Source organism: Carcharhinus amblyrhynchos, chromosome 5 (genome assembly GCF_965287045.1).
Source record: "Carcharhinus amblyrhynchos chromosome 5, sCarAmb.v2.hapA, whole genome shotgun sequence".
Lineage (NCBI taxonomy): Eukaryota > Metazoa > Chordata > Chondrichthyes > Carcharhiniformes > Carcharhinidae > Carcharhinus > Carcharhinus amblyrhynchos.
The window spans coordinates 56514971-56529763 of record NC_137328.1 but is presented as its reverse complement, the minus strand read 5'-3'; the positions used below and the strand labels follow the sequence as shown (position 1 = coordinate 56529763).

The following is a 14793-nucleotide window of genomic DNA, read 5'->3' as shown; positions in this document are numbered from 1 at the left end:
AGTGTCAGATTGTGCAGAGTGCAGCAGAACATTTTGATGTGCGACACCCTCTGAGGGCTGAATCAGAAGGCACCCCTTGTCTGGTCCAAGAGCTAGAACTGGATCATGTGCAGTCCACTTGACTACTCGACCAGTACACGTGTTGAAGCATGTGCCTCATTGTAATGAGCCATCATTCCCATGATGAGACCCTTGCATGGTGTCATCAATCCCTCTTGAGGGTAGGCTCCCAATTCCCAAGGAGCCATCCCACCAGCCACTGCTCTCCCTCAAAGATGGCTAGGATCTGAGAACATCTCTAGAAGTGGCTGTCAATGACTGTCCTCAGGAAATGGCCATACACCTGCATGCAGCATATCATGTGGACATTCTGGGAGGGAGCTTGTGATTCATGAATGGGGCTACATGCTGCCTTGGTGACTGCAGGGCCATGTGGGTGCAGTCGATCATGCCCTGCACCTTGGGCAAGCCTACTGAGTGGACGAAGCCCATGATGCCTTGACTTGCCCGCTTTCAGTCCTGGTTTATATACATGTGGGCTTTCTCATAAAGGACATCTGTGACATCTGGATGAGGTTGTGTGTGGCTGACTGGGAGATGCCCACAGATCACCTGTGCTGCCCTGAAATGAGCCACTTGTACAAAACTTCAGAATAGTGGTAACTTTAAGGGCCATAGGAAATGGGTGTCCTCCCTTCTCATGAGATGCCAGCTCTTGCAGGATCTGGCAGAGGTGGTCAGACATCACTTGAGGACAGACACAGTGTTCTGTGGCATTGAAGCTCCAGCATATACAGATAGGATGACGAACGTCGAGAAGACCCTTGGCTGGGTTTATCTCTGATGAAACTCCAGCACCTGTGGTGTCACTCCTGGAACAGTCAAGAGCCCAACCTTTCCCTCTTCTTCAGAGCGTTGGTCCTGGCCACGTGCCATGGCATGTCAAGCTCTGTTGCTGCTCAATGGCAATAAGTAGAAAAGCCAGTTCAACAAATACTGTGATTCTCCAGAATCATGCACTGAAAAGATGAGAATACCACTATGAGCTGTGAAGATCCCTGACTGAGGCCTGACCCTCATCCTTCAACGTCTCTGTGCCTACCACTCAAACACATCCCACTCAGTATGTTCCTCACTACTCATCCCTCACACCATCCCCTCTCACACTATACATCTCCACATCAGTTCCTCTCAACTCCATCAGGATGGAGTATGTGGACCATCTGGAGTCTCATCTAATACCTGCACACACACCCACACCCCCACCCCAACCAGCTCCCAAAAGTTTGCATAACATGAAAAGATAGTTTTCTATCTTTAGGGGTTGAAAGAACATTAATGCAAAGGGTCAGTACCAAGGCGACTATGATGTCCCTGGGTGTTGTCAGTGAGGTAATACTTCTTCCCACTGAGAGGCAGGAGATTGTGCCTATATGTAACACAAGTGAATACAAGGTTAGTGCCCTCCATCTCTAGAAATGAACCACAATTAATACACAATTAACACTGATCACAACAGAATAAGGCTAAAGATATTGATTTTAAGTTATACAGTTCACTGCCTCTTGAGGCATGAAGACCGTCTCACTTGAGAGAGGGAAACTGCAGTGTGTTCCGAACCCCACAGTCAGGCAAAAATGTGCAGCCAATAGGGTAAAGCTGAATGGAAATTTAAATCTTCTCAGGGAAGTTTGAGGCAGCACAGTGGCACTGTCCCTTAAGCTAGGTGGTTCACTTCTAGGGGACAGGGAATATACTTTGAAAAGACAGCTATTCCTTTATGTTATAGATTATTACAGTAAGCATCTTCCATTTTGAATGTATATACGGATGTTTTTTGTAGGTATGATCATGCATGACTGAGATCATCAATAGTGCGGACTTTTTGTGGGTCTTGTTATGAGGGACCTGTGTAACTAGCTGCCTCCAGTTCTGAGTCCATGTTGTACTGTATTTTGATATTTTTATAAATAGAGTGAATATCACCATGTATTCAACTACCTTATTGTGATCAAGTTACCACGTATTTTTGGTGACGAGGAGAAAATGGCAAAATGAAAGGAAAGAAATTTGAGGTTCAGCGTGGTGCAATGAAGATTTGCACAGTGAGTAGCTAGTTTGAAGTGTGAGCAGCATTTGAGGGCTCTGATCAGCAGCGGGTTCATGAGTTTACGGATGAAAGTAAGACCATGACTATTTTTGGGACAATGGATGAATTTGGAGCAGAATGGTGACTGGACTGAATATGTGGAAAGGTTGGAATGCCTTTTCTTGAGAAATGATGAGACAAAAAATGCTCACTTCTCCCAAGTGTGTGTGGGGCAAAGATACAGGCTAGTGAGGAGTTTAGCAACGCCATGGAGCCCTGGGGCAATTCTATTTGTTCCATTGTTATTTTCGTAAGATAGCATGTTAGCTTTGTTGCTGAATTAAGATAACTCTCTGAACATTGTAAGCTTAGAGATGTATTGGAGGATGTGCTCCATGACAGAGTATGGCATTAATGAGGACAGCATTCAGCATTGTTTGCTGATAGAAGCCGCACTGATTTTCAAGAAAGCTCTAGAAATTTCTAAGGGCATAGAAATGGCTGTCAGCAAGGCAAAAGATTCAAAAGGCCAATGGCGCTGCGTAGATGAGTGCATCAAGAAGGAGGGTGCAAGCAGAAAGGTGAATGCAATGGAATGTTTTAGATGTGGAGGCACATACTATGTGGACTATTACAAATTTATGGAAGCTGTTTGTCACCATTGCAACAAAAGGGGTAATTTAACTAAAAAATGCAGTGATGCCTTGAGCAATTCGAAGACTGAGCAGGAAAATTCAAATTTGAAAAAGCCTCATCACCTTGAAAGCTCAGAGCAGGCAGTATGTTTAACGTGTGCGAGAGGCATACAGATCTTATCTATGCATCTGCATCTGTAACCAGTGAGGAGACTTACAGGAAGACATGGGGCTCTAAGCAGGTGCCATACCTTACTCAGGCAGGAATCCAACTTTAGACGTACACCAAAGAAGCTGTACCATTGCTTGGGGCATTAGAAGTATACATTGCATACAGCAGTCAAGAAGCAAGAACACGGCTCCTGGTAGTAAAAAGGAAAGGGCCTAATTTAACATAAAACATAGAGCATAGAACATTACAGTGCAGTACAAGCCCTTTGGCCCTCGATGTTGTGCTGACCTGTGAAACCAATCTAAAGCCCATTTAACCTAACTATTCCAATATCATCCATATGTTTATCTATTTACTCCAGTGTGACTGGCTCAGTAAAGTTCTGTTGAACTGGGGTGAGGTTAAGCACATACAGGTGACTGAGGATGTTATTCAGAAATAACCTGAGGTTTTCAAGATGAATTAGGTACTTTGCATGGCACTACAGTTGTCATTTGTGGATTATAAGGCTACTCCTCAGATTTCAAGTCCAAGACAGTGCCCTATACTGTGAAAGGCGAAGTGGAGGAGGAGTTGGGCGTGGCTGCAAAAGTTTGGAATCATTGAGTCCATTCAGTTCTCTTGTTGGGCAGCTCCAATTGTTCCTATTCTAAAAGTGATGGTACAGTGCACATATGCAGGGATTACAAACTCACCATTAATCAGGCTTCCAAGTTGAACACTTACCCATTGCTGTGGGTGAAAGATCTGTTTTAAACCCTTGAAGGAAGCAGAACATTCTCCAAACTTAACATGAGCTACACCTACCAGCAGCTTTTGTTAGGGGAGGATTCAAATCAGTCAACACTCGCAAGGGTTTGTTCAAATACCACCTTTTGACAAGGGAGAATATCATAGTCTACGCTATTTGCATATAAAACCCCAGTGCAGTGGTGAATGGCAAACTGGGGGTTGCTGAAAAAATCACCTGCATCAACCTGAAATATACTCAATGCATAATAATTTCATGGCCACAATTACCTTCACATTCATTAACAATGCTGTCCTTGTCCTGTTCTGAGGCTGTGGTTTTGCCTGCCACAGTTGCAGATTTCAGTGAGTATCTCCTTAGTGAAACAGAGGTGCCTAACATTCTGTTCCTTGCTTGAGGACCCTGGGTGGATTGGCCATCTGACAACCACCATCTCCTGTTTCTCTTGAAGCAGCTTATCCTCCTCTGTATTTCTTTTGCTCATTCTCCCTGTCATACAGTGGCACAAGGGAATAAAACAACTGTATTCACGTCTGGAAAAAATGTTGAGACCAGAACTTTGTTGAAGTCAGGACAATTGAGCTTGCACCTCCACAGAGTGGCAATCAAAATTAAGTTACCATCCTCTTCAACCCCCTTACCTAGAAGTTTTCTTCATCCTGTCTCGCCTGACTTTTGACTCAGGCCGACCGAGAAGTGTACAGGGCAATGTGTTCCTGAAGACTTAGTTGTGTGCTGCAGAATCAGATGGGAGGAGTCACAGGCTGCCACTTTCAGCCATCGAAAAGATAGGTTTGTCAGATGAGTGGTTAGAATATGGATGCCACTGTGAACTGGGAAGGGGGAGCAGTTGGAGGGGACAGATGTGGAATGACAGTTGTGGGGGGATGGTTTTGGACAGTTGTGGGTGGGGGACAAATTGGACAGTTGGTGGGGGAGGGTCACAATCAAAGGCACCTCACAAAAGGTTAAGTCATAAGAGTCCATGGTGTTGGAAGTAATATATTGGCATGGATAGAGAAGTTGGTCAATGTGCAGGAACCAGGAAGTGAGGCTAAGGCATTGTTTTTCAGGTTGGTGACCTGTAATCAGTGGGCTTCCACAGGGATCAGTGAAAGGGCACTCCGTGGTGCTGGTTAGTCAAGGATGGGGGTGTTCCATGCGGGCGGAGGGAAGGGTGGTGGTCAGTGTAGATCTGTACGTTAGTTATCCAGAAGCTAGAAGTGATTTTGATTCTTTTAACCTTTGCTGATTAACTATTGATGTTACAAAATTGGAACCATCTGAAGTTCGTGATTTAAATCACATTTCTGAATGGTTTCCAGTGCAGGGAAATTGCCAATCTTAAATTTGCTCTTCTTGGGCTATTGTCGTGCAATCCTTGCATGGGAACCTCTAGGGAGGGTGGGTGGGTGGGGGGGCGGGTATTGTTCCCAGCGCGTCTTTGGCGTCTTCCTCAGTTACACTGCTCTCTCCACTACAGCCTCAAGCGTCTCAAAATAGCTAGTTGTTCTTCTTCATCCCAGTGCTGAGTCCAGCATGGATAGAGAATGCACTAGAGGTGAATGGTCCAAGGTTAAAAAGCTTTCACTTGAGTGGAAATTCTAACTTTGTTTATTGGTCATGTAAAAATATGAAATTATCATGCTGTGTGATGCTCTGCTAATGCCCTGCAGCATTATTCCTGCTAGAGTGTGGGATTAGTGTGAGGCAACTCATTTGCATTCCCTGTGTTATTAGTAACACATTTCAGTGCTCATTATCTTAAAAGTGCTAGCAAATCTGATGAAATTTGAACATGCCCTGTGAGGTTGTTGGACACCCTCAGTGTTGGAAAATGCTTATCATTGCTTTGTGATAGGGCTGCAGTTAAAAAAGATTTCAAAATTCTAAATGTAGTTTACACAATCCCTGACTGGACTTATTTCTACTTTTTAGTAGCCAGTAAACCTTTTCTCCTCCAGCATACCAGCTTCCACAATTAAACTAGTTTCCTCCACTTAAGGGAGTCTCTTCTGTATTTGGAACAGATGCTCCATCTCTAAACCAGTCTACAGAAACTTCCATATAAATTGAGGGCATTATAGATCAGGGTTTTGGCAGAAGTTGGAGATATTTCATTGGATTCATGGGACTCACAGTTCATTGAAATGAACAAACTATTTGAATCTCAAATTGTTTTTAGAACCATAGAACATAAAACATTACAGCACAGAAACAGGCCTTTTGGCCCTTCTTGGCTGTGCCGAACCATTTTTCTGTCCAGTCGCACTGACCTGCACCTGGACCATATCCCTCCACACACCCCTCATCTATGTACCTGTCCAAGTTTTTCTTGAATGTTAAAAGTGAGCTTGCATTCACCACTTCATCTGGCAGCTGACTGAGAAACTTCTTATGTTTATAGAGGGAAAAGGCTGTTTGTGCTTTTTCACATGGACATCATGTGCAATTGACAATGTTGGATTTTGATGTTATTCATTCTCAAGCTCATTTTTTCAGTTTATTTATTCTCTCAAGGAATGTGGGTGTTGCTGACTAGGCCAGCATTCGTTGCCCTTCCCTTGAATAAGCCCTCAACCACCTTCTGCGCCTTTCTTGGTATTCTCTGAAGTACTCAGTACTGATTCCTTACAATGGGATGCCCAACTGCACCTATTGTACCATCTTTCTCTCTGATCAATGTTCTTGCCTACATACCAACTGCAGGTTAAGCATGCCAACATCCTCATTCTATTTGCTCCACCCAGCTCTGCCTTAACTATTAAATTAATAATAATGCTGCTCTGAGCATTACCATCTGCAATGTCCTCAGTTGATGACAAGGCTTTTGCTGTTCATAATAATTAAAGCCATGATGCCATTAAGATAAGACTTGGCTCATCGGTGCAACTCTTAGTCTCTTATCAAAGTTTTTCCACGTGCCTTGTGCAAACTTGCCAAGTTAACAGATAACCCTTATAACCAAGTCAGATCTCAGTCTTTTTCCATTCCTTCATTAGCCTCTTCATTCACCTTCCATCCTTCAACATCCATGCACATCAGCTCATCCAAAACTCCTGTGTCCTATTCCACTCCGAGTTGTTTGCTCATCATCACTACATTTAACTTGCATTGGCTTCCTGTCCCAAACAACTAAAATTTAAATCCCATTATGAATTTGCCTTGCTGCTCCTTATTCCTGAAACTTAAGAAAAACACTTCCCAAATCCTGTTTCTCTGTTTTGTTTTGTACATTTCCCCTGGCCATACCATTAGCTGCTCCAGCCACATTCTGTGGAATTCCTTCTTTATATCTTTCTGTTTATTACCTTTTTTCAGACTTCCTAAAAACCCGTCTTTTTTCCCAAACTTTTGTTTATTTTTCTTAATAATCATTCTTTAGCTCATTATCTATTATTCGATCACCTCTGTGAAACAACTTCAATGTGATTCTACAATAAAGCTACAAATAATGTAATTTTTTGATTGACCATCATATATTTGTAAGCAAATAGTGTTCTTTTAAACATTTATGATACCAGTATTAAATATTTGGCTATCTTGTATTCTTATGAAACTTGTTGATTTTTCATATGTTTTTGAACAAGACATTTACACAATTTACTTATTTCCTTACAGATTTTTTTGAATTACACGGATGCTGGTTCAAGATTTCTATTTGGTGATGCATACACAAACCACTTTTTTGCTTTTAAGGTCAGTTTAATATGCACCTTGCACTTTGGAATGCCCAAAGAGAACTGGTGATGTCACAATTTCAATGACAACATTCCACAAGAACACAAGAAATAGGAGAGCAGTAGACCATATGGTCGACTGAATTTGCTTTGCGATTCAATACGATTTTTGCTGGCTTTAGCTCCACATTCTTACGTAGTTTATATATCGCTTGATTGATTGAAAGACCAAAACTATTGTATTCCAAAGATGGAGTATCCATAACTCTCTAGGGCACTCAGTTCCAAAGATTCATAATCTTTTGAGTGAAATAATTTATCCTTATCTCAGTCTGAAATGATTGGCCCCTAATTCTGAGATAATGGCCCTGGGTTTTCAATTCCACAAATAGCAGGAACAAAGGGTGGAATCTTCCTGTCCCACCAGTAGCAAGAAGCATGAAAGCAAACTTAATTTGGCATGAGGCCAAAAATCAGTTTCCCAACATCACAATTATGTTTTTGGGACTTTAAAGGTGGGTGGAGTTTCCTGATGAACAATGTCAAGAAGCCCTTTTGCATGCATTAGTGTATCATGAATGCTCACTAAAAGGCTACTTTACTAGAATTAAGTAAGTCCTCCAAACTAAGTTCCCACCAGCAAGAAGTTAGAGTGTTCACTTTTGTGAGTATATATAAATGGTAGGCACCCTCATGAGTTTCATTTCTTCTGTGACTTAAGTGGTCAATAGACACTGATTTCATCTTCTTGGGGACTGCTAATAACTTGACTCATTGCAGGCCAGTAGCAAAAACTGCACGGAGGCTGGAAATGGAAGCTGAAAGTTGGAATTGGAGAGGTAAGCTGAAGCGGAGACTGGACATGGTGTGCTGGCAAAGAATGGAAGGGATGGGGATGTAGGGTAGAAGGATGATGTGAGGCTAGACATGGGTGGCAGGAAAATAGTGGAATCAGGTTAGGGTAGAAAGATAGAGCAGAATTCGGACATGGGAGGCAGAAGAAATATGGAAAGGGGAGACTGGAGAAGAATGGGAGAATGTCTAAGGAATGGGGAGGTAATAAGGGAATGAGCGTGTGTAGTGGCATTAGATGAAGAGATGATGGCTCCTATACTTGGGGAGGGCTTGGGGAGGGTGTTTTGTGGACAAAGGTGGTTGGAAAGTAAGGTCATGGACAGCAGAGTCAGTGCTTTCAATGGTTGGGTCCTAGTGGCTGAACTGAGGGTACTGGGCAGTGGAGGGAACAGTCACAATCCGAACAGGGTAGTGGGATGTGATAGCATGAGCCAATGCTTTCATGGCTGGGGCCAGGTCATGGAGGCATACTGCACTAATGCTTTGGGTAATGGGATGGGTCAAGGCCAGGGTGGACACAGGGAAGGTAACAAACGTTGGCTCTGTAGAGTGGACAGCCATGTGGAGATGGGTGGTAATTGGGTCAGGAGGAAGGTTCAAGATTGACAGAGGAGAGAGGAATCATGATTTTGGTGGGTCAAGGGCAATGAGTGAAAGTTGATAGATGATGCTGAGGTTTCATTGTGGAACAGGTTGAAAAGCTAACATAAACTAGTTACTACCTACCCTGCTGGTAGGTTGATCGTTCACATGTGGCAAACTATGCTAATATGCAAAGTCCAGGCACTAAAAACCTACACAATACTCCCTTCCTTGGGCATCTGTAACTGGAATTATGTTTTTACCCATGCCCTCGCAAAGTCTGTGTGCATGGCAACTTGGAAGCAATTTAAAGTCTAACCTTGACAGTGATGCACTCAAGTCAGCCTTACAGCTGTTCCCAAAGTGGGGGCCAATCTGGCAGAGAGCTCTCTCAGGCAGAACCATAGATGAGTCCACAGGCAGGAGCAGCTTGGGAGCAGTGTTTGGCCCTTGAAATTGCTTCTCCATATAGATTGATCAAGGAAGATTATGTCCCTGCCCACTCATGGAAACCATATCCCTTGACATCTTTATCCTGCTGTGAAGTTTCGAGGTAACTCAGAGTCCCTCATCTGCGCTGTGAGTGATCCAGGTGCAACCACCCCTCACTCTCCAATTGCAGACTTTGACAAGTTTCAGACCTAAACAGCCATAACATTAACGCAAGACTGTGATCTGTTATTGTGGATACCCAGCCAAGCTAAACTTTTTTCTTGCATGGACCCTGAAAGACCTGCTAGAGCTTCGTATGGAGAGCCTTACAGTCCTTAGCACAGTCCAGCACACAGGCCTATTCTGCTGTCCATCTCTTCGCACGCTAAAATCCCAGTCCATCATTAATGTTCAATGCATTATGGATGCAACTCTTTATGCAATATCTACTGCCACTATGGAGACGAACAAAACAAATTAACATGTGACGTCTGACAAAGCTTTCAATGAACTTACTAACTAATGGTAGGACGTCAGGGAGAAGTACAGAACAAAGAGATCTAGGAGTACAGGTTCATAACTTCTTGAAAGTGGAGTCATGGGTGGACAAAATGGTGAAGAAGGCATTCAGCATGCTTGGTCAGAACATGAATACAGGTGCTGGGACATCTTGTTGAAGTTATACAAGACGTTGGTAAGGCTACATTTGAAATACTGTGTACATTTCTGGTCACCTTACTATAGAAAGGATATTATTAAACTAGAAAGAGTGCAGAAAAGATTTACTAGGATGCTACCAGGATGTGATGATTTGAGTTGTAAGGAGAGGCCGGATAGATTGGGATTTTTTTCTCTGGAGTGTAGGAGGCTGAGAGGCATTCTTATAGAGGTCTATAAAATAATGAGGGGCATAGATAAGGTAGATAATCAATATCTTTTCCCAAAGGTAGGGGAGTGTAAAACTAGGGGGCATAGGTTTAAGGTGAGAGGGGAGAGGTAGAATAGGGTCCAGAAGAGCAATTTTTTTCATACAGAGGGTGGTGAATATTTGGAACAAGTTGCCAGAGATAGTAGTAGAGACAGGTACAATTCTGTCTTTTAAAAAAGCCTTTAGACAGATACATGGGTAAGGTGGATATAGAGAGCTATGGGCCTACAAAAAGGCAGCATGAACAAGCTGGGCCGAAAGGTCTGTTTCCATGCTGTAGACCTCTAAAAAAGAACTGCTCACACACCTCTTAAACTCTACAGTCAATTCCCACTAGCAGTCAATGCTAATTTACCCACTGCCTCCTTAATTGCACAGTAAGAAGTCTTACAATACCAGGTTAAAGACCAACAGGTTTATTTGGTCGTGCAAGCTTTCGGAGGACTGCCCTTCATCAGAATAGTGGAGAGGTGGAGTGTTGGGTTCACAAACAGGGCATATATACATATAGACTCAATTACAAGATGATTGGAATGCAAGTCTAACAGGTAATCAACTCTTTACACGTACAGACAGTACAAGTGGACAGAGGGCAAAGCACAGGCTAAAGAGGTGTGAATTGATTTGAGCCAGAATAGTTAGTAAGATTTTGCAAGCCCAGGCAAATCATGGGGGTTGCAGGAAGTGTGACATGAACCCAAGATCCTGGTTGAGGCTGTCCTCGTATGCAGAACTTGGTATCAGTTTCTGCTTGGTCATTTTGTGTTGTGTGTTTTGAAGGCTGTCTTGGAGAACACTTACCCGAAGATTGGAGGCTGAATGCCCTTGACTGCTGAGGTGTTTCCCGACAGGAAGAGACAGGACAGGCTTCACCTGCATGTTGGCTCAAGATGACAAATTGTCAAGGAAAGCCATTAGATGGCTTAAACCAAATGATCGAAGCGAGGGATCAAATGTGGAAAAATGTGGCATATTGAAGAGCAGAGATGAGTAAAGGGAGGAAAATAGTAAAATGGGACATGAGAGTTGGAGAATGACAAGGATGGACAAAGGGAAAATACCTAAGAATGCACAAAGAATCAAGAGTAGATGTTACAGAGAAAAAAGATTGAACTAAGAGCCTACTTAATTCGCGTAGCGTTCATAACAAAGTAAACAAATTGCTGGCAGACATTAAACTAAGTTTACTTTTATTAATTCATGGGACATGGGCATCGCTGGCTGGCCAGCATTTACTGCCCATCCTTAGTTGCACTTGAGAAGGTGGTGATGAGCTGCCTTCTTGAATTGCTGTAGTCCATGTTCCGTGGGTTGACCCACAATGCTGTTAAGGAGAGAATTCCAGGATTTTGACTCAGCAACTGCAGAGGAATAGTGATATATTTCCAAGTCAGGATGGTGAATGGCTTGGAGGGGAACTTGCAGTAAATATGATCTCATAGACATGACAGAGATCTGGTTGCAGGAGGACAAGGATTGGGTACTGAATATTGAGTGGTATATGACATTCAAGAAGATGGAAGCAATGCTAAGATGGAAGAGCAGCACTGTTGATCACTATTGATTGCACTGGTGCAATAGTTAGAATTGACCTTGGTTCAGGAGATAAGGATGTGAATCGATTTGGGTATTGATGAGGAATAGTAGGGGAAATAAGTCACTAATGGGAGTGGTCTACAGGCCCCTAATGGTGACCACAATGTAGGGAAAAGTATACAGGAAGAAATATTGTGTTCTGACAGCAATAGTTATGGGTGACTTTCATCTACATAAACTGCAAAAATCAGATTGTCAACAGAAGCCTGGTTAAGGATTTCATTGAATGTTTTCAAGATAGTTTCTTGGAGCAGTATGTTCTCGAACCAAATAGAGAGCAAGTTATTTTAAACTTATATGGCAGGTTTAATTAATGGCCTCTGTGAAGACACCCTTAGGTAGCATCAAACACAATGTGAGCTAGGTGAAGGGAACTTTCAAAAGTTAATTGGGGGAGTCTGTGGGAAGGCAAAGGGATGTCTGGTAAATAGGAGGCTCTCAAAACTGTATTAACCAGGGTTCAGGGTAAGCACATTCCTCTTAGAGTGAAGGGCAAGGCTGGCAGAAGTAGGAACCCTGGGATATTGAGGCCCTAGTCAAGAAGAAGGAGGAGACACATAATATGCATAGGCAGCTGGGATCAAGTGAATCCCTTGTAGAGTATAAGGGTATAGGAATAGAATTAAGAGAGAAATCAGGAAGGCAAAAAAGGGGACACAAGATTGTTTTGGCAGATAAGGCAAAGGAGAATCCAAAGAGCTTCTACAAAAACATAAAGGGCAAAAGAGTAACAAGGGAGAGAGTAGGGTCTATTAAGAATCAGCAAGGTCATCAATGTGCAGATCCACAAGAGATGGGTGAGATCCTAATGAATATTCCTCATCAGTATTTACTGTTGAGAGAAGCATAGGTATTAGGGAACTTGGGGAAATAAATAGTGATGTCTTGAGAAGTGTACATATTACAGAGGAGGTGGTGCTGGAAGTATTAAAGCACACCAAGGTAGGTAAATCCCTGGGACCTGATGAAGTGTATCCTAGGACATTGTGGGAGGCTAGGGAGGAAATTGCAGGTTCCCTAGCAGAGATATTTGAATCATCGATAGTCACAGGTGTGGTGCCTGAACATTGGAGGGTAGAAACTGTTGTGCCTTTGTTTAAAAAGAGCTTTAGAGAAAAGCCTGGGAACTACAGGCCAGTGAGCCCCACATCTGTGGTGGGCAAGTTGTTGGAAGGTATTGTGAGAGTTAGGATCTACAGGCATTTAGAGATGCAAGGAGTGATTAGGGACAGTCAACATGGCTTTGTGAGTGGAAAATCATGTCTCACAAATTTGATTGAGTTTTTTGAAGGGATAACCAAGAAAGTAGATAAGGACAGTGCAGTTGATGTTGTCTACATGGACTTTAGCAAGGCCTTTGACAAGGTACCGTATGGTAAGTTGTTGCATAAGGTTAAGTCTCACAGGATCCAGGGTGAGGTAACTAAATGGATACAAAATTGGCTTGACGATAGATTGTAGAGGGTTGTTTTTCAAACTGGAGGCTTGTGGCCAGCAGTGTGCCTCAGGGATCTGTGCTGGGTTCACTGTTATTTGTCATTTATATTAATGATTTGGATGAGAATATAGGAGGGATGATTAGTATGTTTGCAGATGCCACCAAGATTGGTAGCATAGTGGCCAGTGAAGAAAGTCATCTCCGATTGCAATAAGATCTTAATCAGTTGGACCAGTGGGCTGACAAATGGCAGATGGAGTTTAATTTAGATAAATATGAGGTGATGCATTTTGTAGATTGGACCAGGGCAGGACTTAATCAGTTAATGGTAGGGCGGTGGGGAGAGTTAGAGAGCAGAGAGATCTAGGGGTACAGGTTCTTGAAAGTGGAGTCACAGATGGACAGAGTGGTGAAGAAGGCATTTGGCATGCTTGGTTTCATAGGTCAGAATATTGCATACAAGAGTTGGGACTTGTTAAAGTTATACAGGACATTGATAAGGCCACATTTGGAATACTGTGTACAGTTCTGGTCACCATATTATGGAAAATGTATTATTAAACTAGAAAGAATGCAAAAAAGATTTACTAGGATGCTACCAGGACTTGATGATTTGAGTTATAGGAGAGGCTGGATAGTCTGGGATTTTTTTTCTCTGGAGCGTAGAAGGCTGAGGGGTGATCTTATTAGAGGTCTATAAAATAATGAGGGGCATAAATAATATCGATAATCAATATCTTTTCCCTAAGGTAGGGAAGTCTAAAACTAGAGGGCATAAGTTTAAGGTGAGAGGGGAGAGATACAAAAGGGTCCAGAGGGTCCAATTCTTTCACACACAGGGTGGTGAGTGTCTGGAACAAGCTGCTAGAGGTGGTAGTAGAGGTGGGTACATTTTTGTCTTTTAAAATGCCTTTTGACACTTACATGGGTAAGATGGGTATAGAGGGATATGGGCCAAATGTGGGCAATTGGGACTAGTTTAGGGCTTTAAAAAAAAGGGGTGGCATGGACAAGTTGGGTAGAAGGGCCTGTTTCCTGAGAACTGAGGCTGAAAATAGATAAATGGTTAACATACGAAAAGACAACATAATACTGAGTTTAAACATGTTAAAACGTGATTATATATGCAACAAGGATAAAAGATATATGTCCTTAGGTGGAGCCATTGGGTGCTCTCTTGATGTGTGATGCGTGTATCCAGGCTTTCTTCCCCTGGACCTTGATGGCTGCTTGAGTGGTTAGTAGCACTTGGTAAGGTCCTTCCCACTTGGCTCCCAGAGGTTCTTTGTGTATCTTCGTCATGTAGGCCCAGGCTTCCGGGATGATATGATGCCCTCCTTCAGATGGATTGCCTCATGCTGCCAACACCTGCCGGGAGACAACTGATAACATTTGTCAGGTTTTTACAGTATTCCAACGAAGTACCACTCATCAAAGGAAATCAGCTTTTCGCAAATCAATGGTTCCAGGCAACAACATTGAACGAGGTGAATTCTAGTAGGTTTAGTCTGCTGGAGTTTTATATTATCTCTACTTGCTCTTTGTGCTATTACCAATTGGTTGCCCATGGAGAAATGTCTTTTGTATTTCAGTGGTAGACAGATTAATTCTGCCCTGGTGTCTAGGAAGTTATAC

At 42.8% G+C, this 14793-nt stretch overlaps 1 protein-coding gene across 1 annotated transcript in view; it reads left to right on the top strand.

Moving 5' to 3' along the window:
* Window positions 1-14793, top strand: part of LOC145343538 (solute carrier family 28 member 3-like) — a 169725-nt gene that overhangs the window by 50991 nt on the left and 103941 nt on the right. The window contains exon 5 of the mRNA XM_080189788.1: window positions 7269-7346. Within this exon, the coding sequence (XP_080045914.1) occupies window positions 7269-7346 (78 nt within the window). The remainder of the gene's footprint in view (window positions 1-7268; window positions 7347-14793) is intronic.